This window comes from Gambusia affinis, linkage group LG13, assembly GCF_019740435.1.
Source record: "Gambusia affinis linkage group LG13, SWU_Gaff_1.0, whole genome shotgun sequence".
In the NCBI taxonomy this organism is placed as follows: Eukaryota; Metazoa; Chordata; class Actinopteri; order Cyprinodontiformes; family Poeciliidae; genus Gambusia; species Gambusia affinis.
Window position 1 is genome coordinate 19,975,627 of NC_057880.1, and position 25,998 is coordinate 20,001,624.

General features: G+C 36.9%; 2 protein-coding genes across 2 annotated transcripts in view; both read left to right on the top strand.

Annotated features, from left to right (window-relative positions):
* The first annotated feature begins 15,686 nt into the window (after positions 1–15,686).
* LOC122842477 (visual pigment-like receptor peropsin) lies at positions 15,687–22,871 on the top strand. Its single transcript, XM_044136399.1, has 6 exons — positions 15,687–15,825; positions 17,129–17,334; positions 19,797–19,896; positions 21,210–21,314; positions 22,108–22,331; positions 22,413–22,871. Exons 1-6 carry the CDS (start codon positions 15,687–15,689, stop codon positions 22,869–22,871), a joined length of 1,233 nt encoding a protein of 410 aa, XP_043992334.1.
* Positions 22,872–25,439: 2,568 nt separating this feature from the next.
* vit (vitrin) overlaps positions 25,440–25,998 on the top strand; it is a 33,439-nt gene continuing 32,880 nt past the window's right edge. Inside the window, exon 1 of the mRNA XM_044136897.1 lies at positions 25,440–25,555. The gene's annotated coding sequence lies outside the window, so the exon portion shown is untranslated. The remainder of the gene's footprint in view (positions 25,556–25,998) is intronic.

Consider the following 25,998-nt stretch of genomic DNA (forward strand, 5'->3'; position numbering starts at 1 on the left):
TTGATAAAGTTTCTTCCACAATATTCAATTGCTTAGAACCTTCCCATATTTAGTCACATAATCAGAAACTTCATTGTTCTTTTGGGATTTGATGTGATCGACCATCACATGTACACACTAGGAAGTGTGTTAGTGTGAAAGGAAGAGGATACACGATCTACAGACATATTACTGAAAATTGTGGAGTAAATGTATAAACCCCCTTTTACTCTGGTATCCCTCAATAAAATCCATTGCAGTTGCATTCTGACGTCACCTAATTCCTACTCTGAAACCACTTGTGTGTAATTTGTTTTCAGTATGAATCTATGAAAGCTTCACGTTTGTTAGAGAACAAACAGCAGACAGGTCAGAGTTAAACCTGCGCAGAATTCATGTTTTAAAACAAAATCATCAAAAGCACTCTTCAAACAAACAAAAAGAGTATGGAACAACACCTTTTATTCTGAAGCGCCTTGTTTCATATCGGTGCAATTCGGGATTCAGGGCAGTATTTCCTCCATCAACTGGACTTTCTTTGGGCAGGCCGGGTTAAACCAAAAAGCCTAACGTTGCGTCATTCTAGTGCAAGGGCAAACATGACATACTAGTGTTTTGAGATGTTTTTCTGTCCCCAAATTAGTGGACTGTGTCTTGTGATGCCAGTTGCTCCACCCTAACCATGCCACACTGCTAAAACTTAAGAAAGTTCAGGAATGGTGAAGTGTGGCTTGATTGTAGGTCCACTTTTACAACGCAACAGACAAAATAGCATCCTGAACCGCAATAAGTCATGCCGTACCGCTGTGTGGAAATGGGAAAACTCAGCTTTAAGTGTTTGTGTCTTGTGAATTCCAGTGAATGCATCACCAGCTTCAGGTTATTCTCTTGTTGTGAAACATTTTTCTCAAATTTGTGGAGTTTGTTGACCTTTTAAATCAGATCAACCTGTAAAATACTCTCTGTCAGCAGTGTCACCACACCTACTCTGCTTTCTTCAGGGGACAGATATTGGATAGTGTTATTTTTTAACATGTCATGACTGAAGAGCTTCTTTCATAGCGGCAGACAGGTATGAAGACTCTTGGGTTATGGTTTAATCATCACCTCTTTTTTCTGTTTACTTGGCTCTGAGAGCTTCCTGCATGGCACACAAACTTCAACATACTTTCTGGCTGAGTTAGAAAAAGCATGTTTGTGAAAATATAGATATATTGTAAAAATGGGCATTAAAGGATGTCTGTAAATGTGTACAAATCATGTGAACAGATAAAAAAAAAAAATTGATTAATGTGCAGAAAGTGATGGATTAGAAAGAAACATGGTTACCGGAAATTGAATAACCATCAATTCACACATGGTAAAGTTTAATCCAGAGGCTAGCGCTCACTTAAAAGATAGGATCCCTGACCATCTGGGCAACAGACCAAGCAAATTGTCTTTACAGTGATTCACTTCAACATTTCAGCACCCAGCTGCAGAACACCTGCCAAGATTTGGTTTTCACTGTTTTTATTCATTTATTTATTTATTTTTACCTCATATTTAAAAAATGTGCTTGTCTCATTGAACAGCTAAATGATAAACTAAAACCAGCCAGTGGAAAGTCCTTTTGTCCTGTAACCTTTTGAATTCTTAAAACAGATAGTTTTAATTTAAACTGAAAGGTTACACTCCATAAAATTCAATGCACTCATAAATCTGGGAAGAGAGTTTGGAAGAATACAATATATTTGCTCCTTCTTTGAGGATTTCAGTAGCATGTGGCTCACAAATGAAGCTTTTGAATCATATTGAAGCATTTATTCACAAGCAGGAACTTCTGCTCTTATGCATTATGCCAGAAAGAACTGGGAGAATACACACAGGTGAAGAATGTGTTTAAATTGATGCCAGGAAACCTTTCATACAAGCAAAGTGGTTCATTTCACATGTGAAAATAGCAGTCTTCCTGGTGAATTCCCTATGGCTGAGTGGATGTAAACCACACTCCATGCATGGGTTACAAGCAGATGTTTACGTGCATCACAGAACCAGAGGTGATAATTCTCTGCAGATTTATGTACCATAATTGCATTTCTCATGTTTTAACACCCCATTAATCTTTAGAAATGCAACTTCAGTTGTTTTTATGAGCTCTGCGGCAGTGAGGTTTGAATCTTTATGTAAAACAAGCTGAGTTATGATGTTTTGACTGTATTTATGCAGTGATTTATACAATGTGCCTCATATTACATAACATAATGTTCATAAACTGATAACTGGTCACTGTGCTAAACAATAGATTGACATATTAAGAAGTTCAAGTCTTTGTTCCTTTTCTAAACGTTACTATTTTTAACATTAAGCCAAATTATAATATAAAGCACTTTATTAACAACAAGGAGTAGCCAGAACTCTGATAATTAAAAGGAATCAAAATATTAAAAATAAAACAGAACAGGATGCAAACAAAAATAATAAAAGCAAGGCAAAGATTACACAACATTTACACAGAAAATGTCTTGTCATTGTTGATGAAAATGTGTAAAAAGGGTTTCAATAACTTTGTTTTTTATTGCATTAGCATAATACCACACTGCAAAATTTAGAAAAGCTCAACCTTTAATTTGAGTACATTTACTAGATTGAGCTAAAATTACCTTTTGGTTGTATTTATCCAAGTTTCTTGGGACTTATAATTACTACTCCATAACATCCTGTTTTCCAGGGTTACCAAGTAGACATGACTCAGTGATTTAACCAGGGTGAATGAAAGGGTTATATAATTAGCAACCCCCCCCAAAAGCTCCCAATTTGATGAGAGCTACATCAAAGAGTGGAATCTTTTAGTCACTAAGTCTTAATGACACTGTTAAATGTTACTTTCTGGGAGCAATGTAGGGAAAATGGCTTCTTCTTTGAAATTTTGCTAAACTTCCAAAGGAAATACATAGCTTACTCTGTCTGGATTAAACACTCCAGGGTGGCTTGGCATGAAATAAATAGGTGTAAAAATAATTGTATGCACATTGGCATGTACAGTAGAGGATCTGTGATACTGTGGGCCTGTTTGTTTCTCCTCCATTTACCTTGGGAAACTTCTTTGAGCATCAGGAGATCTTTGAAATATCAGGTCATACTGATGAACAATCTGGTGACCTCCATCCATCCATCCATCCATCCATCCATCCATCCATTTTCTATACACCCTTCGTCCCTAATGGGGTCGGGAGGGTTGCTGGTGCCTATGTCCAGCTACGTTCCGGGCGAGAGGCGGGGTACACCCTGGACAGGTCGCCAGTCTGTCGCAGCAATCTGGTGACCTCTAATTGAAAACTGAAAATAGGTTATTACTTAGTTGTTTTTAGTAGGATAATGTCTGCTAATGAGTTGAAAAGTCTTGAAAACCAGACCCTTGAAAGACAAGAGACGAGACGAGACAAGATGATCCAAAACATATGGCCAAGTGAATACAGAAATTTCTCACCTGACCAAAAAGTATCTTGTTCTCCAGATCTAAATCTTCTTGAAAAGTCTGGACTTTGGATGCTCCTGTAAGATTGTGAAGAGAGGGATGGTCAAATATCCCATTATTGTCAAAAAAATTAAAATAGTTACAGATTTAAAAGTTACTGTTGTAGAGATCTTTCTGTTGTACTCCAGCAAAGAGTTTTATAATTTAATGTGTCCTCAGCATGTCCAGGAACAGCTAGTCAGTGCTGTGATGGAAGTAGGGGCAACAAGACTGTTTAAGGAGTTAAAAACAGATAAAAAAAATTTTATGAACTCAAAAAATGTTTGCCAGTGCGATAAAGATGAAGTTGAATAGTCTCTCCTCTGTGGTGCAGAATTTTACAACAAAGAGGGCATTGCTAATTGTTTTGAAGTTGTATTTTAACAGACTTGGTGTTTTTTGGTTTGATTTTTTTTTTTTTTTGTCTCTAACCATTGAAATTTTTGTAAATCCTTAAAACTTCAACTCAAATTTGAGGCAATAGGCTGTCTGTATTGTCTTAAAGTATCCATGTCAACAGGAAAAATAAAACTGGTGATCCCAGGATCAAAAATTATTTCTCTTGTCTTATTATTACTAAAACGTTGAGCCTCCAAGCTCAACATGAGCTGGTGAACTTTTGAATAGTCACACTATTGTTTTAGGGACATATAAATCAGAGTATCATCTACATACCAATTAAAAACAATTAAAACAGGGGCAGACGTACAATATCAGAAACCCAAATATTGAGTCTTGAGGGACTCCATATAACAGCAACAGTATTCTACTAAAATCACAGGTCAGAAAGTCTGGAAAACATTAACTCAAGAACATTCTGTACAAGAACAGTAAATATAAGTAACTTTCCAATTCATGTACTTTGTTCTAGTATCAGAATTTGACAGATCTCCATAACACCATTCCCATTATGTCCCAACCCTCTGTTCCTCAGCCAAACCCAACTGGACCATGTCGTTTTAGGTGAAACAACCTCTACTTTACAACTTACATGGACAGAAACATATGTTTACACAAAGAAGTTTGTACTTTCTAAATTATTTGCTCTGCAAAAATGGCCCCAGAAAGTGGAACACACCCCATTGTGAATATCTTTAAACTACAGCAGTGTGTGTTATGTAAGTATGGCTGTGAGATGCTGTAGGACACAGAAAGATGAAAGAGATGAAGCTTTGCTTCTGGGCAGATGGCCAAGATATTCTGCTTTGAAACATCCTGATGAAACAGAGTCTGTCAGTAGGACGATTTCACCAGGACATCTTGGAGAGATTTTAATGTCCTGAAATCCTCAAAAGGATAGTAAAATGAGATGTTGCATCAATCATGATGGAAAAAAAGTAGCATGAAGTCGCAATTGATTTTTAGTTCTATTACTTTTATTTCACTGAAGTTGGTTGCATGCTTTATCCTAAATTTGGTTGAATATGCTTTGCGTTCCTAATAGGAATGTGGTAGGGAGGTATATTGTGCTTTAAGCCAACATGCAAGTCTTCAAACAGCCTTGTTGTTTTGGGTATACTGCTAATGCCAAAGCAGGAATGTGTGAGTTTAACTCTCTTAGTACTTGCCCAAGCAAATCATTTCAAAAGCCTCACATGGGATCCACACAAAACTAGTCTACCATGGAAAAGAATGTTTGGATAAGAGCAGCTGTGTATGCACTGTGGTCCTGATTCTCTTGCCTCAGGAAGCCAGTAGCACCTTGATGTTGGTTTGTCTTGCAGAAAAATGGATTTCACCTGTCTTTATGATGCCATTTTGCTGTGCTTTTTAACTTGTGACTTGTCCATAATTTAACATTGAAAGATAGAAACCGCTTCCAATGTACAGCCTGGAGAATCAGGGATGTAGGATAAGCAGTGCTGTTCCCCAGTTCTGCATTTTGTTTAGTGCTAGCTGGCAAATATTTGGATGTTAATAAAGCCCAAAGTGATCATGTTTAAACAACGGCTGATTTACGTTGACATCTGGACATGTTAATCCTGACAAAGTGAGGGCTACATCTAAGCACAGACTCAGTCTCAAACCGTTTATAACAGCACTTTCTAAATCAGCTGTTTTTATGCTAAATGTTTGCCATTGGCGGTTCATACAAAAGCTTTACAAACAGCAAGGCGCACACTCTGCCTGGTTCGGTCAAAGTTCAGTTGTAACAGTGCTTCTAAAAGAGCTGAGAATGCATGTAAGTACAGAGAAAAGTAATAATTTTGAAACCATTTAAAATAAACACTTCTTAAATATTACATTTATTAAAGTATTCATTTCTGGATTATAAATGGAGTGATAAAATTCTTGAAAACTTTGGTAAACTGCTTTAAAAAAAACTTGGATAGGTACATGAGGTGACTATATTATAATATACATTCTTACATTGAGACTCATTTCTCTGATTAAAATTACTTTCTGAAAATAATAACCTTTAAGCATGTCTAGTAGGACCATATTTGTCTAATCTTTAATGTCCTGTTTTTATTTGCTGCAAATAATTCAGCATCATGTTCCACAGAAAATGCACAAATACCAAACTGAAAACTGTAAAACAGCTGAAACACTGACTTCCTTTAAATCTCAACTAAAAACCCACTTGTTTAGAGTTGTATTCGAAACGTAATCAATTGCAAATTTATTGACGGAATCTGACTTGATATTGTTTTTATTGTTGATTCTATGTTGCATTGTATTTTTGTGTTTGATTTGATGTAAAGCACTTTGAAATACCTTGCTGCTGAAATGTGCTATACAAATAAAGTTTTATTTGATTTGATTTGATTTGAACTGCAAAAACAAAGAGGTTTCACAGTAATGCTAATGCTACTACTATTCCTACTCTTACTCAAGTACAATTTTGGGACACTTTACCCACTGCTCAAAGACAACAAAAAGACCATTTATAACAGGATACCACTCAACAAATTTTTCATTCATCATCAAGAGTTAACTATGACAAAAATAAAATCAAGAATTTACTATTTCAGACACTCCTCACATGAATGGGAAGGGTAACAGAGAAAAGAAGGAAGAACAAAATAAAGAGGAAAATCAGCGCGACAGACATTTAAGACTGATCATTACTACAGTGAAAGAACTCAGTCCTCAGTGGACTTTCACTTTTCATCAAGTGTGTTGGATGCACACGGGCTGAAGGAATGCACCGTAGGGCAGTCTGCAGCTTTCTCTTTAGCGCACCGCTCGCTTTCCCCTGCCAGCATCAAAAACCTGTGTCTTAACACGTCCATCTCTGTCTAATATCTGTTTTAAACATCATCTGGGTGGATAATAATATTGCTGAGAATGTTAATGCTCTGCACTATACATGGATTTTGTGAAAATTAAAGAAAAATATATTGTGATATCTTAGATGTGTGAGGGAACATTTCAGAGATGTGCTCATCTCACATCTGTCCAGCACATCTGTTTCTGAAAAAGTGAAAGGCTAGGGTGTGGCTCTTAATGTTCCAGAGATTAAAGGCTCTGCATATCATGTGCTGGCATGACGAAGAGTTTGCCTCCCTCCACTACTATTGATGTTTTGCCAATTTTGTTGGCTGCAGTAGGAATAAAAAAGAAATACATTACCTTGTATTTAGTCACTTCAAATCTAACATTTATGTAATACTGGACTAGGAAACTTGTTAACTCTGCATATTAAAGCTCATTCTTAGAGTAATACTTTCAACAAACTGTTTCATAATTTAGTAGGTATTTTCTGGGCCATATCTGGAACTTCCATAAAACTTATGTGGTGCATGATGGCAGGCTTGAGCTTTAGTGTTTCCTGCCTTGTTCTTAAACACTAACATTTTTTACCATCTTAGGGTAACAGTTTGGTTCAGCAGATTAAAATTTGGACAAAGATGGATGTTTTGACAGGACAATGATCCCAAACACACACCAAAACCAATTTGAATGGATAAAGCACAGAAAGAATAAGTTTGTGCAATGACCTCAAGCCAGCTGAAAAATTATAGACTTTGTTTAAAAGCTGAGTCCATATTAATTTAAATAAACACGATGTAACAAGAGTGGTCATTGTTCAAACAGAACTCTGTCAGCCTCTCAACAGAATGCTACAAAAACCATGTAGTCAAAGGTCAATTTACAAAAGGACTTGTATTCTAAAATACTGCCAAAATGTGGATTTATTAAAATCTTGGATCAATTCAAACTACTGCATCCAATTGCATATTTTAAGTGTTTTGGTATTTTTTAATCATTCCACTATGGAAAAAATCTTGCTCAAATAGGTAATGAGCCCAAAACTGGCATAAGGTTTATTCCTACGGTGAGTGAATGCAAAGTTGTCACTGTGAGTGCTCTCATTGGTTCAAACTGAGGTTGGCTTATGAAAATTAACCTTTTCTTACATATGTACTGTACAGGTCACTGTACTTCGATATCTTCAAGCAATAACTTCATTTTTAGTAAGCATACAAACTTACTGAGTGACACACACTATAAATAACCATTGGGGGAAAATAAAAATAAATTTGCTCATAAAAGACAGATGTTGCCATTGAAAAGAAGACTGGCCATGGCTACCTGCCTCCCATGAGAGAGAAAACTAACATTTTCATGGTAAAATGAAGCTACGCTTTGGGTCGTCTGGCTGCTGCAACAGTAGCAGTCAGTGCTGAAAAGTAGGCACAAGTCAGTCCCTGAAAGTCTTTTGACTGTGTAAGGCCAGAACCACATCCTTTAACTCGGGGGTGATGAAAAGGCCAAATCCTTCTGGAAATACCAGCACTATTTAAAGTCAACTTGTTCCTTTTAACGGCTGATGTAAGCCAGTAGATGGTGCTACGCACAGACAATAAACTGTGTATTCTGTGTTTTAATAAACTTAACATAACACAGTGGTTTTGGTTTTAGAGTACGATTGTCTAGTTGTACTAGTTCTTGAGCTGGAAAATAAAACAAACAAAATTAAATTAATCAAATAAATTAATCACATGCCATCATGTTTTCACAGCTTCCAATTTGATTTATTGTTGCCTCTTTTTCTGAAGAAATCACTTGTTATTTAAGGATTTTGTCATTTTCTTTCATTCTTAAAAACTACATATCCAATCAATTTAAATATTATGGTGCAAACACCACCGGAACTAAATGTTTCACATTGTCACCTTATCAAAAAAGTCTTGAAGAAAAGGGAAACATCTGGCCGCGTCCTGAAAACCAAATCATAGGTCAAGAATTTGAGCCAGGATTCATCCTGTTTAAGAAAAGATGCGTCATGCCCTTCAGGGCAGACATTTTTCAGCAGTAATGTTTTGTCAGAGGCAAGGTGAATCTCCTCAGGGTGCTGCTGCATGATGAATGGAGAAACTGAAGTTTCAACATTCAGCTCAAAATGTGGGAGTTATTTATGGACTGCATGAAGGGAAACAGTTCAAAGGTGACACAAATACTAACCAAACAATATACATTTCCTACTTGATAAGGTTTACTTAAAGCTTTCTATGTTCAGCCTCCTTCACTTGGACACCCTAAAATAAACTCAACTGTGTTCAGAAGTTACCTAATTTGTAAGTAGAATTTGTCTGTAATTTAATTTCAGGATATACACCCATCTAGTGTGTGAAGGTCTGAATAAACAGCATCATGGAGACCAAGAAACACAGCTGCCAGATTAGAGAAAAAGATGTGGGCAAGTTTAAAGTGGTATTAAATTATAAAACAATATCTCAAGCTTGGATCATCTCACAGAGCTTTTCCCCTCTTCTTTGCAGTTTGCTGCGAACTATGTAAGAGGAGATAGCAAACGTGGAAGAAAATCCAAAACAAAACACAAAAAACATTGTGCATGCCTTATGTTTCTAAAACCAAGTCTAAAAATATCTATTTTGCTTGATTCAACACAATCTTACATGGTTTAGTAAATGGCCCAGTCAAAGTTTAGGCATGAATCTAATTGAGAATCTGTGCAGAAGCAGTAGTTTAAAATCTACTGCTTCTGCTTTCTGCCTGAATGAGGTAAAGTTCATCTAACATACTCTGTCATGCCACCCTGCTCTATGACTCTGAATGAGATTAAGCAGAAACTACAAACAAATCCAGGAATCACTCAAAGACAAGATTTATTGTAGTCAAATGGATCTTTTCTGTTATTTTAAAATTATAGCAAAATTTCAACACAGCAGAAATAGCAGCATTCAGAACCATGTTTGACATTTAGGAAATAGAGAGACCTAAATTGGATCTTTAAGAACCTTCTGAAACTAGTCAACAGGGTTCTGTCAGATGTTTGTTGTTTCTTCTTACTGAAACCCAAACCGGTTTGTGTCAAGTACTATTATATATAGACATACTATGATCCTGAAGGTTAACAGGTTTTTTACTAGAGGAGAGGATAATGAGGCATCACCTACCATGTGACATTTTAAGTTTGTTCATATCTTTTGATCCTTTACAAAGACATCTATACACCACACCACATCATGTCGGTGAACAGCTTTGCTTCCCTTAAGATGTTCAGACAGATCTGCAGCTGCAGCTCCTAAGAAGTCCAGGGTCACTGAACCTGTTGATCCCCATAAGCCCTCAGGAAATTTACCGTGTCAGAGCGCAAAGAATTCTATCGGCAAATGAAAGTTGATGCACAGAGCTCCTCTTACTCTCTCAGCTGTGCTGCAGGCACCACGGATTTTAGTGCAAACACTCAGAAACACAGAAAATGTAGCCTGATTCAAAATCTCTAAAGTTCCAATTACTGCTGCTTTAACACTATTGCTATAATAAAGAAATACAGGTTTTTTCAGATGTCTCCAACCATATTTTAGTGTAATATTTTCTGTTGATGCCTGGATGGCTGGGTGAAGTCTGGTAAAGTCTAATACTATTCCCTCAGTGTAATATGCTTGCATAAGCCACCGCTTAGACAAACAGAATGAGCAGCAGAAACAGCAAACAGGTCAGAGAGCCCAAATAAATGTTTGCATGTGGTTCAGAGTCAGAGATTGTGAGCCACAGAACCAAGCTACATTACCTTTGGTTTCCCCTTGATTTTGTATGCATGCTACACCATTCAGAGGTCATTATAAGCTGTTTTGAACAAGATTGCAGGACTTTGCCTATGAAAAGCTGCTGCTTTTTGTAAAGCTCTCCTTGATGACAGAACCAAAACTTTAATATCTTGCAGTTAAGCAAACATACTGAACCACAGAGTTATAATAGTGAAAGGGAAATAGAAACAGCAAAGCTACTGCACTTTTCACAGCATAAAAGAAAGGTCTATCTTTGTTCCACAAGTGCATGATTTTTTTCTTCCCCTCACTCGTAAAGCATGGATCTTTATGTATCTTATCAAATATAAATCAAATAATGAGTAGAATAGAAAATGAACTTCCATCCATCGTCCATATCTACTTTTCCGTGAATGTTCATACGGCAGCTGGTGCCTATCTCTATCAATCAAGATGTATGAATTTATTCACAAATATTCCAGTTGACACAAAAGGTTACATTTTTCTCATGAACAATGAAACATTCACTTCGTTTTGATAAAAAAAAAAGAACTTTGTTCTCATAGGCCAAAACCTTTGAAAAATTATCATGACTAAGATAAAATGTAATTATAATTTAAGTAAAAAATTGGTGACATTAGCAATCTTTAATTTTGAACAAAATTTTTATGTCTTATTTACTTTAGTTAAAAAAAATACTTCTAAGCAGTACTCTAGTTTTTTTAAATTTGTCAGGGTATCTTCAGATTTTATAGTAACTTTATACTGAATTAATGTCAAAAAAGGCCAAAATCACTTTTCAAAATAGGGAATATAAGAAAATTTGACACTCAAATAATATACGTTGGTTACTTTTTTGAGCCAGGAAATTGGTTAAAAAAAAAAGTCTTTAAGCTAATTTTTAACATAACAATAATTAAAAGGGAGGGAACTTGTGTGACATCTAATGTAGGCAACTACAACGAGTCTCAACTATGCAACTCTGGGATTTAATACATACAAATAGACATTAGCTGCATCTTAGTCTGCTATTTGGAAGTGACGCCAGAACCAAAGCCTTTTCTGTCCCACCATCATAAAAATGCAAACATAAAAACCAAGTGGGTCTTGAGTGAAAAAGAGAAAATAACTAACTCCCACTGTTAAGCATGGTGGAGGATCTGTGAAGTGATGGGCCAGTTTCTATTTTAACAGAGTAATCAAATCAAAAGAGAAATTATTCATAGGTGAAAAAAATTAACTTTCTTCCATGGGTCCAGTCCCAAGAATAAAGTCCCAGAAAGCCTTGGGCGTGCTGTGGTGGCGTAGGGGATAGCACGACCCACATTTGGAGGCCTTGAGTCCTCAACGCGGCCGTTACGGGTTCAATTCCCGGACCCGGCGACATTTGCCGCATGTCTTCCCCCTCTCCCTCTTCCTTTCCTGTCAGCCTACTTTTATAAGGGACACTAGAGCCCACAAAAAGACCCCCTGGAGGGGGAAAAAAAAAAAGAAAAAAAAAGTCCTAGAAAGCCTGCAGTTTGCACATCTATGTTGAATAAAATGTCTTTATTCAACATAGATGATCGTTATATCAATAGAGATATAACGAAAAAGCTAGACATTAGCATTCCACTTTGAGCAAACATTTGTCTCAGACTCTCTCTGGTGGAGCTCAGGACTATGGTGGCGAACTCTCCTAGCTAGCAGTATTGCAGCCTGACCTCAAACATGACAAGCAGGCCATTTAGCTCAATACTCTATGCACCTTTCGGACAAGCAGTAGCTGTGTCTCTTAATTAGTGACAAAGAAAGAGAGAGTGTGTGGACTTGTTTCTAAAAGCAGATCCTGTATTGGTCTTTTGACGTGGTCCATGTCCTCTGTGAAGAGAGACTTTGTTGCCCTCAGACAGCCCCTTGGCCTATAACACACACTTTTACAAAAGTACATGTGTCCATGACTTTCAATCTAGAAAACAGCAGGCTTTCCTTGAGAGTTTTGCTTCAGACAGCAATCATCATGAGCCTAATAATACAGTGGCCTACTGTGAACACAGAGAATGCCAAAATACACAGGAGAGGGTTAGACTAATATACTGTGTCTTGCAAAAGTAGTAATACCTAATAAACATTTTCAGCTTTATGACACCAAAAACTTATAGTTTTATTGAGGGTTAATTGTGTAAAAGACCAACACAAAATAGTTCATAATTGTTAAATTTGAATTTTATAGGAAGTTTACCCAATAGTGACTCTCACAGTCAGTAAGATCTTATATCTTGGCAAAACTTGAAAATTGATGAACATAGAGGCTGAATGCACTTCAAATTTCTAATTGTAATTTTCTAATTCTAATTGATATTTTAAAACCATGCATCCTTTTCCTTCCGCTTTAAATACATGCACTACTTTCTCCCAATAAAAAACACCCAAACTTGTGGGTGAAATGTAATAAAATGAGAAAACTTTTACAAAGCTCTGCAGATGTCACTCCTTTGTGCTAAGCTTTGAAAACCACTCTTGTCAAATAAGGCATGCTGTTTTTCCAGTGAACATAAGGACTGCAACACCTTCCCTTTGAGTGAATTGTTGACAGATGTTTTGTTATACTTAGCACCTGCTGAATGCAGGGTTTTCCTCAACCTTTGACCTCTTCACTTAGTTGCAGCATAAGCCAAGTAGCAGCTGTCTTCAACATGAAATCCACCTCTTGTCGCCAAACTGTCTAATCTCTTGACTAGGTTTCACTACAGCAGGTGCCACACCTTAGCGCCCAGCGATGTCAGGTAGGAGGTTTTTGCATAAACATCACCACATTGTCCACTTTAACCTAAAAATAAAGAAGATCCTGAATGAAATTTTGTTTTTGTTGGTTGCAGAGGTTAAGCTGAGTCATGAAGAATCCTCTCCTTTAAATGAGCAGAGACTAGGTTCCTTGTTAGCTGCTGGACAGGTGACAATTAGGGTCCGAGCCCCGCTTTCCTCTTGGCTACGTCGGACTTTCAGAGACTAAAAGCGTTTCATGAGGAGGACTCGGAAGCATTGAGGCATCTGGCAGGAGCCCTTCCCTCCACATCCTGAGGGCCAGCAGAGCTGCTCTGTGGCGGGGTGATCAGGAAGACAAGGTGTGCACTGTAAGCTAAACGCACATGGAGGGCGGTGGCTCAGGTTCCCACTTCGATAGATGCTCCACCACAGAGAAGCTCACTGTAAAGAGACGAGTGGAGGAGGGGAAATGTGTTGCAACGTTAAGCTTGCAAGAGTATTTCAATCAATAACAAATGTCTGGCCTCATTTGGATAAAATGAGCTGAATTTAATCTTTTTCAGTGTAGTAGTTATCTACATCATGTAGTAGTTATCTACATACTGCATCCTTGAAGTCCCAGATGCTGCAGCAGTGACATCAGTGCACATTGAACTTGGCACAACATGGATAATCCTCATCATATGACACATCAAAGCTCCGTCACAGTTGAAGTACAGTCGCTGCCGCTATTGCTTCATATAAATGGAATTGATTAGTAGAAGTTAAATATATGTCTAGAAAGACGGCGCATGGGGTCCATGCAGCTACACAGGACGTATTCCTGAAGTACAGAAACATTTTGCTCTGAGTGATTTAAAGAATCAAAAGCTTATATACTGTTCATGTTCGTCAACGTATTGCTTTATTTAATAAAGGTCCAATCATGAGGCTTAGTCTTCATTTTGATGTATAAAAAGATAATTTAACCCCCGTTAAAATGTGAAATTTTTGTGACGTAAAGATCATAATAAATCACTTTTTTCTACTTTTTCAGCCTTTAATGTAACATATATTCTGCTTGCTTGCGTGTGCACATCCTTAAATGGTTGCAGCATGTTTTAATTTCAGCATTCAGTCTTCTTTGGTAGTTCAGCACTCAGAGATTGGCTTAGTCACCCTTGCAAATATTCTTCAACTCTATCAGTGAGTTGAAGAATAGTGTATCACCACTGCCCTCTTCATGTGATACACTTATTCAGCTCTGTTGTCACAAAAGACAAAATGTGAAAAAAGATCTAGATGTTCCAACTGTTCACCTGACATGTTTTCTGTCATTTTCCACCAAAGACTTTTGTGTTTCTTTTTTTTTTTTGGTTCTTTAACTATTTTTTTATGTTTTAGGTTAATAGTACAGGATATGTGTAACATTAAAGCTGTAAAAAATGTACATAATAAACTTAATTTAATCTATACTTTATTTAAGAAAGGCCTATAGTTTTCACATTTTGGGGAGAAACTGATTGTAACCTTAGTCTACATTAAGCAATAAGGCCTTGATACGAGGTCATCGTTTAAAAATGGTCTATATTTAGTCCAGCTTAATGAACAAGGTGCACTTTTCTCTAGTGATTTTTATATGTTTGTGCTCCTATTTACTATGAAATTAAAATTAAAGCAAATAAATGTTAAAAAATAAGGTAAATACTTTGGGCTGCACCTAAGATTTTTGCATTTTAAGAACATTTTGATAAGTAAACATCTTGCTTTAAAATGAGTCCATCTGAACCAAGAGCAGGTGCTGTTGAGTCAAATTAAATTTACTTTCACATCTGATCATTCATGGTAATGCGTCTAGGTACTCCACCTGGTTTATTATGCAGCTATCATCTCATTTATGCTTTTTAAAGTAAAAAAGGTACATTTCTACTTTCTCTTTTCTAAATTTAGGATATTGCAATGAGTTGAAAACATGCTATGTACTCCAAGAGTTTATAAAGAAGCTTAACCAGATCAAGGTAATTTTGATAAAGAAGTTAACAGAAAGAAAATGAGAAAACCGTGGAGATATTATATTGCTAGGGAGGTTGGAATGGATTAATTTTTCAAATGATGAAGTTGAAATGAAAAAAAAAAACAGTGGTAGGTTGGGATTTGATCAACAGCTCAAAATTTCTGTTTAAACTTTACAGATGTCCTTTGATTGCCGCTGATTAATCCTGGTTCTTTACCTAATTAAAACTAAATCAGGTGACTCTGCAAGGCTTACTGGATACATTGCTATTGACAAGGATTTCCACCCAAAATCCCTATCTTCTTAGTTGTAAGAAATAGATAGGATTACCAGTCCAGACATTGGAACAAATGAGCAGGCAGGTATTAGTGACTGTGTCTAAGCTGGATTTAAAACCAACTGGCCAGTCATCCCTACTGGTAAACGACGACAGTATCTGCAGGAAGCAGTGGAGAGCAAAGCTGTCGTCGAGGACAGGAAGGATTCATGCCAAGGCATCAAAGTTCAGACCATGGAAATAACGCTGAAGGGTTTTCCACTAAAGGTGGTGAATATTCCATGGAGGAATAATAACCTCAGCACTCTGCATACAGAGGCTCCTCTCTCTGAACAAGGAGAAACCATCGTTGGAGTCTACCTGATAGTGCTGGGTAAGTCAAAGACTGTCTAACCTTAGTGACAGGTTCCTATTCTGCAGGCATTCATGTATTGAAAGATGAATCATTTCCTTCTCATTGAAAAAATTCAAACAAACATTTAAACAAGCAGGTGGATATTTATGCATTTTAGTCTAAGATTTGTTTAGCATTAATCAAAAATATGGATATCTGCTTATTTGTATGAACAACAGGAACCAATATCTAATGTAATCAAGAACTGATTTATTATTAATCACACTAACGTGTAACATAAACCATTTACATTAGGAAAAAGAGACAGAAAAGATCACATGAAGATACTGAAACTGAATCTACTCTTCAGCTACTTCTACAGTTGAGAGGGGAAATTTCCTGGAAAAAAAGGATTGAACATTCAAAATATTATAACAAATTTAAACAAATTTAAGTCTTTCTCTTAAAACAACCCCTAAACAGCTCAGAATGAGCTGTTTAGGAGCAATAGTCAGCTTTTCTGCTTACATTGGTCGCATCACTCATTACTGGTTTCTTCTGTTACTGGGTTTTGGACATGCATAGCCTCCTATCTCTGGATTTGGATTAGATGATGTGCCTAAAAAAACATTTGCAGAAACGCCTTCCAAAAAAAATTCCTACAACTTGAGAGAGACGAAATATGTCAATGAACTGCAAATTATTTACAGCTTATCAATAGAATCAAATCAGGTATCGAACATGTAATACAACAATGCAAGTTTGTACAAATTATCATAATTACCAATTTTTAAAGTTATGACTAATCATGATTTAAAAAATGAATAAAAAATTTTTAAAAATTCCCAAAATGTTACAATAAGAGAATAAATATAAAAAATATTGACAAGTAAAGTTCAAAGTGCTTATAACCATAAAACATTATACAGTAACCAATTATGAAACTAGCAGTAAACATTACATTTTGTCAAATGTCATCAAAATCATCAAGTAAATATACAACAATTATAAATATTAATGTTCCAGTTATTATGCAGTTTGTGTACTTTACTGTAACATCATCTGACTGTAAAACCCATAGCATAAATATGCTCATGGTAAAATGTACACAAATGTAATTTATGTTGTATAAATTATGCAAGTACAGCTCATCATGATGTGGTTTGTTGCTAGTCAACTACTACACCAACAAATGATTATATTTTGCATTTTAAAACATTAGACCATGTGTAACTTTTCTGTTGAACATCATCTATATTTGAATATATTTTACCAATCTAGTTTTATCTGCACTGTCAGATAAGATAGTCTTGAAAATATCTCTGATATCGCTTCTTTGCAGGATGGCTTTCATGGTTTGGAAACAGTCTGGTGATATTTGTCCTGTACCGCCAGCGGGCCTTACTCCAACCAACAGATTTCTTCACCTTCAACCTCGCCATTTCTGATGCCAGCATCTCAGTGTTTGGCTACTCTCGGGGAATTCTGGAAATATTTAACATCCTGAAAGATGACGGGTATCTGATCACATGGATCTGGACTTGCCAGGTAAACCAAATGTGAAAACAAACGCTAAATAATCCAAACAATTCTTTGTTTTCAGGATATTTTTTTCTGTTAAATCTTAAGCTGTGGTATAGCGATGATGTTTAATAGAAATTAAAAAGGTAAAATGTTATCATGCAATGTTCTGAGTTGTAAACAACATTATGTGCATTGTCTATTTTTTCCAGTTAATTCATTGCATTACAAAACAGCAGAGGTTTTACCGTGAATAGAGTATGCGTGCAAGTGTGTGCTCATGCATCTGCAGGGGATTTTGGTACTTGCTAGGCTAGAGGTTAAATCTGTAATAAGATTAGCATGTTGGAGACCTTTAAACGGGCAAAACTCTCCTAGTACCAGTTCAACAACCAAATGGAGAACTATTAGGAGCTTTCCCATTGATTTTTTTTAGCATATTTTAATCATTTGTTCTTTTTTTTTCAACACAATTGCAATTTCCATCTAAAAACTTAATTTTAAAAGCACGTTTTATTTGTGTAAGCAGTGAAGTCCACCATTCAGCCATGTGTTTTTTTTATCCGCTCGCAGCCACAGCTCAAAATTAAATTGTTGTCATTCTTCTGCCTGGAATTCAAGCAGGGTATTTTTCTTGCTCAAGGCTAGCTCTGGTAGAAAGTTGGGATCCGTGCAGGAACGTCAAGGAAAACTCCCTAAAAAATTATAGAAAAACAAGGTGTTGAAAAGCTGTAGCGTGGCAGTCTTATCTTACCTTCCCCTGAGAGGTGAGCTGAGATGGGAGTGGTAGTCAAAATTAGAAATAAGGGTATACTCTAAAAGTAACACTTTAGAAAAGGAAAGAGCATGTGAACAAGCATGTGAGAAGCAGATTACTGCACGAAACGTGATGTGACCAGAACAAACCCCAGCCTGCTTGGTGTATTTGAACCTTAGGAAGCCGAATTGGGCTTCACAGAGCCAAACATGCAGCCAAAAACAGTACAGTCATCATTTATTTCTCTTTTGATTCTTCCTACATGTGCAAGAAATTAGCTTTGAATTAAAACCCCAGGAACCAGAGCGAGTGAGAAAATTGTGATGAGTGTATGTAACTGGATTAGTACAAAGGAAGATCAAGATAGTAATTAGCAAATGACCTGAAATGAGGTGATTTACCTGGAAGTGACCCAGCAGGGAGCCGGGTGTTGCACACTCTGAGAGAAATGGAAACACTAACACCTTTCAAAAAGGTCTGTAATTCAGAGATATATACATAAACAATATGTAAACCAAAGTTTACATCAACACTATCGGCGGGAAAAGTTGATGAGTGCAGTTTGTGTGATACATCACAATAATTCTGTTATCTATCATCCAATTCAGTTCACATTTTCTGTTCATCTTAGGTGAACAACCTGAATATTTAACTTAAACGAGGGATGTACAGCTGACTTTACAAGAAAGTAAAAAATTTTAAAAAGCTGATTGTAGGTGCAATACAGTGTCAATAAAGTAGATATACTATACCAAAATGTCAACAAAGCTTGACAAAGTTATTTTGTCATGTTTCTTTTAGCCATCAACATGTTATCAACATGTAGGTCAAAGGAATATGGGAACGATTTCTTCATGGTCATTAAACTTGCTTACTTTAAATAACAATGTGTTAGAGTGAGAAAATAATTTGTTTTGTGGATGATCGTCACCTCAATTGCTGATATCGTTTTTGATAAGGTCATATTTTGAAGCATTTATTTACCAGAGCAGGAATACAGTGGAATCTTATTAAAACAAAAAAAAAATGTCCTGTTTTAGCGAGATTTATATACCATTAAACTAAAATATGTTCATGTTAAAAGAGAAAGGTCGTACAGTAAAACAGCAAAACCATGCAGGATGCTTATGTGTCATCAAGAAGAAACAGAGCGAGAAGATGAAAGGAGCCTTAATCCACTTATTATAGCGAAAGCCATAATGCTTCACTAGTGAAAGTGAAAAATTGTTCTTCTTTTCGGACATCGATGCATGGACAGATATGTATTCATAATATTTATAGTAAAATTGTGTATTTTATTAAATATGCTGGAGTTGTTTAGCTGTGAGCTTTAGCTTTTTTTATTTATTAACTTTTCTTTAGCTAGGAGAGTACTTAATGATATCGAAGATCTCTTTGCAAAATGTTCTGTCCAAAACAGGCAGTACAAAAAACACAGATTCAAAACATTTCACGTGTAACAATCAAAATATTTAACTATTAAGCTGAAAGATAATGCAATGGAACAAAAAGTGGCTAAACGATGTAAAAAGATTATAAAATATAGCAAAAGCAAGTGCACTGCAATATAACTTTGGGAGAATAATTAACCAAATTATGACCTACAGTTGAATCTGATTAAAGAATGATGTAAATATTGGGTCTGGAAGGATCAGATTGGCCCCATCTTTTGTCTGGTGAAGACACTGTAATGATGTTATGCAATAAATCCCCTGTGTCCATCTTCTTCCAGGTAGACGGCTTCCTCACGCTGCTCTTTGGCCTTGTGAGCATCAACACCTTAACAGTCATCAGCGTCACCAGATACATCAAGGGATGCCACCCGCAAAAAGGTCAGAACAAACTTCTCAGAGTGCAAGTGTGAAAACACAAAGAGGGCTGTTTACCATCATGACTGCCCTCCTTCTCATTCCACTGACCTTCTCTGACAGAAAAGTCTGTTTCTGTTTTCAGCCAGGAAAATAACTACCATTCGTCTCCAGCCATTCCATTTATATTTCTCCAGTATGTCATTAAGACAATTTGAGGTGACATTTCCTTTTTTTGAGACTGCATCCGAATGTCAAAGAATGTCCTAATTACATAGAAATGAGGGTGAAAAACTGTATCTGATTTTACGTAGTTGGCGGTTGTTTTTAAAACGCTGTGACTGTAAACTGTGCCCATTAGTGGCAAGTGTGGGATATCACCAGTTGCATTATATGCCATAATATAGCCATTGAAAATGACTAACCGAGGTCTGAATAGAGCAATTTAAACAATCTAAGGAGCAAATTAACCACCACGTATGTGAGGTGAGTTGGTGTGAAAGCTACAAAAAGCTCAGTTTCTGTACTTACAGTTTTACAGAAGTATTTATATCCCTTGAACTTTTACACATTTTGTCAAATGTGTAAAAGTTCATTCAGTTAATTGCAGGATGGACAAAGGTAAATCCTGCAAGAAAAGCTTTGAGCACTAAATCTGATTGAGAATCTGTAGGAAGACTTTCAATTTGTTGTTCAGAGATCCTCTCAGTCTCACTTCAACTATTTTGCAAAAAGACTGGGCAAAGAGTTCAGTCTTTACATTTGTAAATCTGTTTGAGAGACAAAGAAAAACACTTCCAGCTCTGATTGGATTAAAGGTGTTCCCTCAAAGTATTGACTCAGCAAATAAAAATGGACTCTTTTTATAGCTTTACAATGTTAAACAACATGGGGAACCTTACTCTCTATTAACAGTTAAGCACAGATTTGTGTTAAAATTTATAAAATATAAAGTTAGTGATGAAATATTGAAATGTCTATATGAATTTGCAATTCCTTGTAGCATAGCTCTGAAATATGTTTTCGAACTGCAACGAAAAGGTTGGCCTTTAAATAGTTTCCTCTGATTGCAAAAATGTGTGTAATATCATTCCAACAGATGTCCTTTTCAGACACAAGTGTTTGGTAAAGGCTGCCAATAAAAGACTTCATTGTTCAACAAATGTCAATGAGAATGCTGACATTCATAACAAGTAACAAGAATTTCCTTCCTTCGAAGCCTCTCACTGTTTCTGTTTGCCAAAAACATTTAACCTTTATGAACTAAAAATCAAACTCATAAACTATGTATTGTTTTTTTTGACATTGCCTTTTCTTTTTTCTGTGTATTTTTGCAGCACACTGCATCAGCATCAACACCATCGCAATCTCCCTAATTTTCATTTGGACTGGAGCGCTGTTCTGGTCTGTCGCGCCACTCCTGGGATGGGGCAGCTACACAGGTCTGTTCCAGTTTGACACTTCACCAAAATATAATATTTGTTTTGTACCCACTTGAGTCAATTTTGTACAAAACTGTTTTCTATCAATATACTTAGCCATATTCCTTTTTAGTTTTCCTTGGTAGTTGGGTATTTTAGGGACAAATAAAACTAAAAATGTTTGAGTCTCACTTCTAATTTTATTTAATTGGGATTTTTTTCCCTCTTTCTTTTCCTTTGATTTTTGTTTGGCTCAACCCATATAAAATATGACTTTTGGGCATTTGGTAGCTCAGTTGGTAGCATTTACAGAGGATATAATCCTCGAGATGGTTTTCTTGTGTTCAGTTCATGGTATCAAGCCAGACACTGCATGTCGGTCCATTCTCTCTCCATCCTCTTTCTTGTCAAATGGCTCTTCACTAAAGGCCAAAAGTCACTAACATATATATTTTTAAAATATGACAAATTAGGATCCTTGATCGAAAACAAAAAACAAAAAACTATGAAGGATTTCCTAAAGCTAGATCAAATTAATTGGAGAAATATAAAGACATTTTCTCAATGAGGATTATGAGCTCTTTAAAGTACTAAACCAGGTATGAAACATTACCACAGTAGGAAGGAACTAAAGCATGGCTGGTATGAAACAACAAAAGAGAAAGCACAAAATGTCCAGAGGTCATAATAACCAGTTCCTGTATGGTCCATATTCAAACCAAACTAGAATAACAACAACACCAAAAGAGGATATCAGTTCATCTGTAATTATTACTGAGCTATAGCATGATTGTCTGCATCTTGTTTTTTGCAGATCGGGGTTATGGCACCTGTGAGGTGGACTGGTCCAAAGCCAATTATTCCACCATCTACAAGTCTTACATAATCTCTATCCTTATCTTTTGCTTTTTCATCCCTGTGATCATCATGCTCTTCTCCTACATATCCATTATAAAATCTGTAAAATGCACAAATGCAATGTCGGCTGATGGTTTTCTCTCTGCGCGACAAAGGAAGATAGAAAAAGATGTCACGAGGGTAAGTCAAAAGTAGAATCATGAAATTCTTGGTTGCAGAATTTAAAAGGAAACCATAGTGATCTTTTGTGCTCTCCACTAGATTTCTATTGTAATCTGCACTGCTTTCATCATGGCCTGGTCACCGTACGCGGTTGTCTCCATGTGGTCGGCCTGGGGTTTCCACGTACCCAGCACCACCAGCATCGTCACCCGCCTCTTCTCCAAGTCTGCCAGCTTCTACAACCCTCTCATATACTTTGGCATGAGCTCCAGATTTCGCAAAGAGGTCTCACAGCTGTTTCCGTGCATTCCAGAGAGCAGGGAAGTGGTGCATCTGCAACACTTTAGAAACATCAAACCAAAAGCTGAGAACTTGCTCCAAAACCCACCGCTTCCTGCCCAAAGACCAGAGGTGAAATATTTGGCAGGAGAGCCAAACGGGTCCAACCCTGACAGCGACTCAGGGGTCAACAGTCCTCCTGAGACTCCTCCTGAGATCTTCCACATCAATGTGCCTTCACACATTGAAACGTCAGAGTATTGGAGTGACAGACTCTAAGACTGTTTTAAACCAGGAGTACAAGGGTGGGATTGACTGTTTTTTGTATTTTCTTCATCGTACCCATCTTCATAAACAGATGTACCCATGTTTGTCATCAGAATGTGCGCTAATAAACAATTTTTTGAAGGCTCAAATTATATTTTTTATTTTTGTTTCAGTACATCAGTTTGAACTGGCAGTTTCCTATGCACTGACCAGTGGACTTGGATGGCTTTCCTGGTACTAATTAAAACTACTTTGCAGTTAATTAGTGTGGCATTTACCTTGTAAATAAATTATACCAGCACTACAGGCCACGACCTTTCCAGGAAAGCACAACCGGCCCACCTAAATCCTTTTTGGAACAATCCATGAAATGTGGAAGCAGTAAAGTGCTGAGACATGAGATCCGTTGTATCATCTGGAACCACTGAACCATCCTTGACTTGACTGAAGTATCTGATGCTATTTTTCAGTGCACCCTCGAGGGTGCTCACAGGCTAATCTCACATATACGCTGCAGATAACACAGTGTCCAAAAAGATGAGCAGTTTCACATCTGCATTAGTCTCATCGTCACTCTGTTGGCCAGCTAAAGTCAGAAGCAGAGGGGTTATGTTTTCATAGGAAATCCAGTCCAGAGAGCTGTGAGTTGCAAATTTTCTCTGTTTACAACCTGTCAAGGAGATGGCAGGGGTGTAAGAGAAATGAATAACCCTGAAACTCAGTCTGCCCTCTTGGTCTACTTGGGGCAGAGGGATCTAATCTTGAATAAAGCTCCCCAGTGGCTCCTGCAGAGACTGTAATAGCACACACAATGAGCTCTTTTACAGCAGTACTTCAGACTTGTAGCTTCAAATGGCAGGGAAGCATCCACAATACCCTATGCGCCAACAGTCTGCATAAACCAACTATAGCTCAGGATTTGGGAGTCATGTAAGGTTGATATCGTGTATCAGGTGTTAGGAGAGGTAGGGTTTGCTACAATAGCTGGACAAAAGGTCATTAACACCAAAGTGACCGTGGATGATGTGTTCGCAAAACAACTCTTAATTGTCCTGTATGGTGGAACTAGACTAGAAGCATGTAACCAGCAATAGCTTTTAGTATTTGCCCCATACAGATTTCTTCTATCCTTCCATTGTTGCTGTATTTTAAAAAGAAATTACAAGTTTCACAAGCTTTCATCGGGAATACAGTTTATAGAAAATCTCAATTCCCTTTAAGATTAGGATCTAGGAAGTTTCAAAGCTTAAATCTCTGAACCACTTAGTTGTTCCTTTGCCTCGTACTTATGCCCTTTGTCATGCTCTATTCTACTGTTGAAAAGTTTGGTAAATGTCCTGTTGGGAGATGTTTTAGATCATGTTTTCTGTCTTTCCAATGTATTTAAAGTGTGACTTTAAAGTGCACATTAAAGTTGCACTTTCATTTTATAAAGTGAAACTTTAAAAAAATTATTTTGTAAGTTGCACTTTGAACAGAAATTACTAATTTCACAAGCTTTCACAATTTGGCTCTTTTATAGAAAGCCTAATTTAGGATTAGGATCTGAGAAGTTTCAAAGTTTGCCTCGTACTTGACTTTGTTTTGGCAAACTTTGCCAAAAGATGCTTATTCACATTGCCTGGCTGGTCATATTTAGTGAGTTTGAGTTTGTTATACTCTTAATTTTCAGATGGTGGACAGAACAGAGCTCTGTGAGATATTCAAAGTTTGAAATATTGTTTTTTAACCTAATCTAAACTTGTTCACAACTACACCCCTTACCTGTCTGCTGCGTTCCTTGGTCTTGATCAAGTCAAGTCAGTTAAAGTTTATTTATCGAGCATCAGTAATGAATAAGTTGAATAACAAAACTGCACTGACAGTATGAGGAGCAGAAAGATCTGACTGAGTATATACAAAAAAGGGAGTTCAGCATAATATTCAGAATCTCTAAATACATAAAAGTACGTAAATAAAAAGATACATATTCAACCTAGATTAACCCAACCGCACCAACCCACGGAGTGGAAACCAGGCATTAGAGTCTGGACTAAGTTGTAGATATATCTGAAGATCATCTGCATAGCAATGAAAAGCCATGTGTGGTTTTTTTTTATATGTATATATCAACCCTAGCAGCAAAAAATAAATAAAAACAGAACTGGACCTAACATGGAACTTGGGGCACTCCGAATGAGGAGGTGTTTGTACACTAATGTTCTAACAAACCTTTGAAGCCTTCACAGAACAGCTGGATTTATAATGAGTGTGACTGTTGCACAGTAAAACATGAGGTCTGGAATGCAGATAACTGTCACACGTTTCAGATTTTCCATTTTGTAATGAATCCCTACTTAGTGTTAGACTATCAAATAAAATCCATTGATGTTGCAGTTTTAACGTGACAAAGCGTGAGAGGACATGAATACCTTTGCAGGCTACCCCAGTCCTCTCCTCACAGCCGCGCTGATCTGTGGCGGGGTGAAAAACCGTGAAGTGGGACGGGCAAACCATAGGAGGAGGACGAGGGGTGGGGGGGAACAACTCTGCACCCATCCTGCTCTCCGCTTCTAATCAGCATAGCCATCCAGTTTGAAGTGAAACTCCAGGTGGAAGGATCGCTGCTCCTCGGTTCATCCAGAGGAGGAATACCAGGAAAGGATTCCGCATGGGATTACGTTTTTAACGCGGACGGGATTATATTACCTCCTCAGGTAAAGGCTCCTTCATTGCTCTACGTGGAGGAGGTTTTGAACAGGGAGCTGAGAGAAGCAACTCCAGCATGCTGGTTTCTGTGGCATTTGTGTGGCTTGAGTGAATTATTAACTTGCTAAATGATGCATAATTAGTTCATTTGTCAGAGAATCGATTTGCAATTGCTCAATGATGCGAGTCCTTGGGGATTTTTCATTATAATGACTGGAAGTTTTGCCATTTTTAGTAAATAATTTATTGTGAAATATATGCTCAAATATACATACTGCTTAAATAAACTTACAGCTGCCTTGGTTTTGGTTCACCATGACATCAATCTGCAGTATGCGGTGCACTACATACTTTCACTTATAACAAGTTACAAAAAAAATAAAATAAAAAATCATTATTTTTCCTATGATTTCACCTGAAACTTTATTTTAAGTTATTTCCACTTGTAGCC

Bases quoted from the DNA above. Each gene is read 5' to 3' on its own strand.
- LOC122842477 (XM_044136399.1), top strand. From the start codon at position 15,687: ATGGAAATAACGCTGAAGGGTTTTCCACTAAAGGTGGTGAATATTCCA. The intron at 19,897-21,209 runs GTCAGAACAAAC...GTATTTTTGCAG, and splicing joins GGGATGCCACCCGCAAAAAG to CACACTGCATCAGCATCAAC. The intron at 22,332-22,412 runs GTAAGTCAAAAG...GCTCTCCACTAG, and splicing joins TAGAAAAAGATGTCACGAGG to ATTTCTATTGTAATCTGCAC.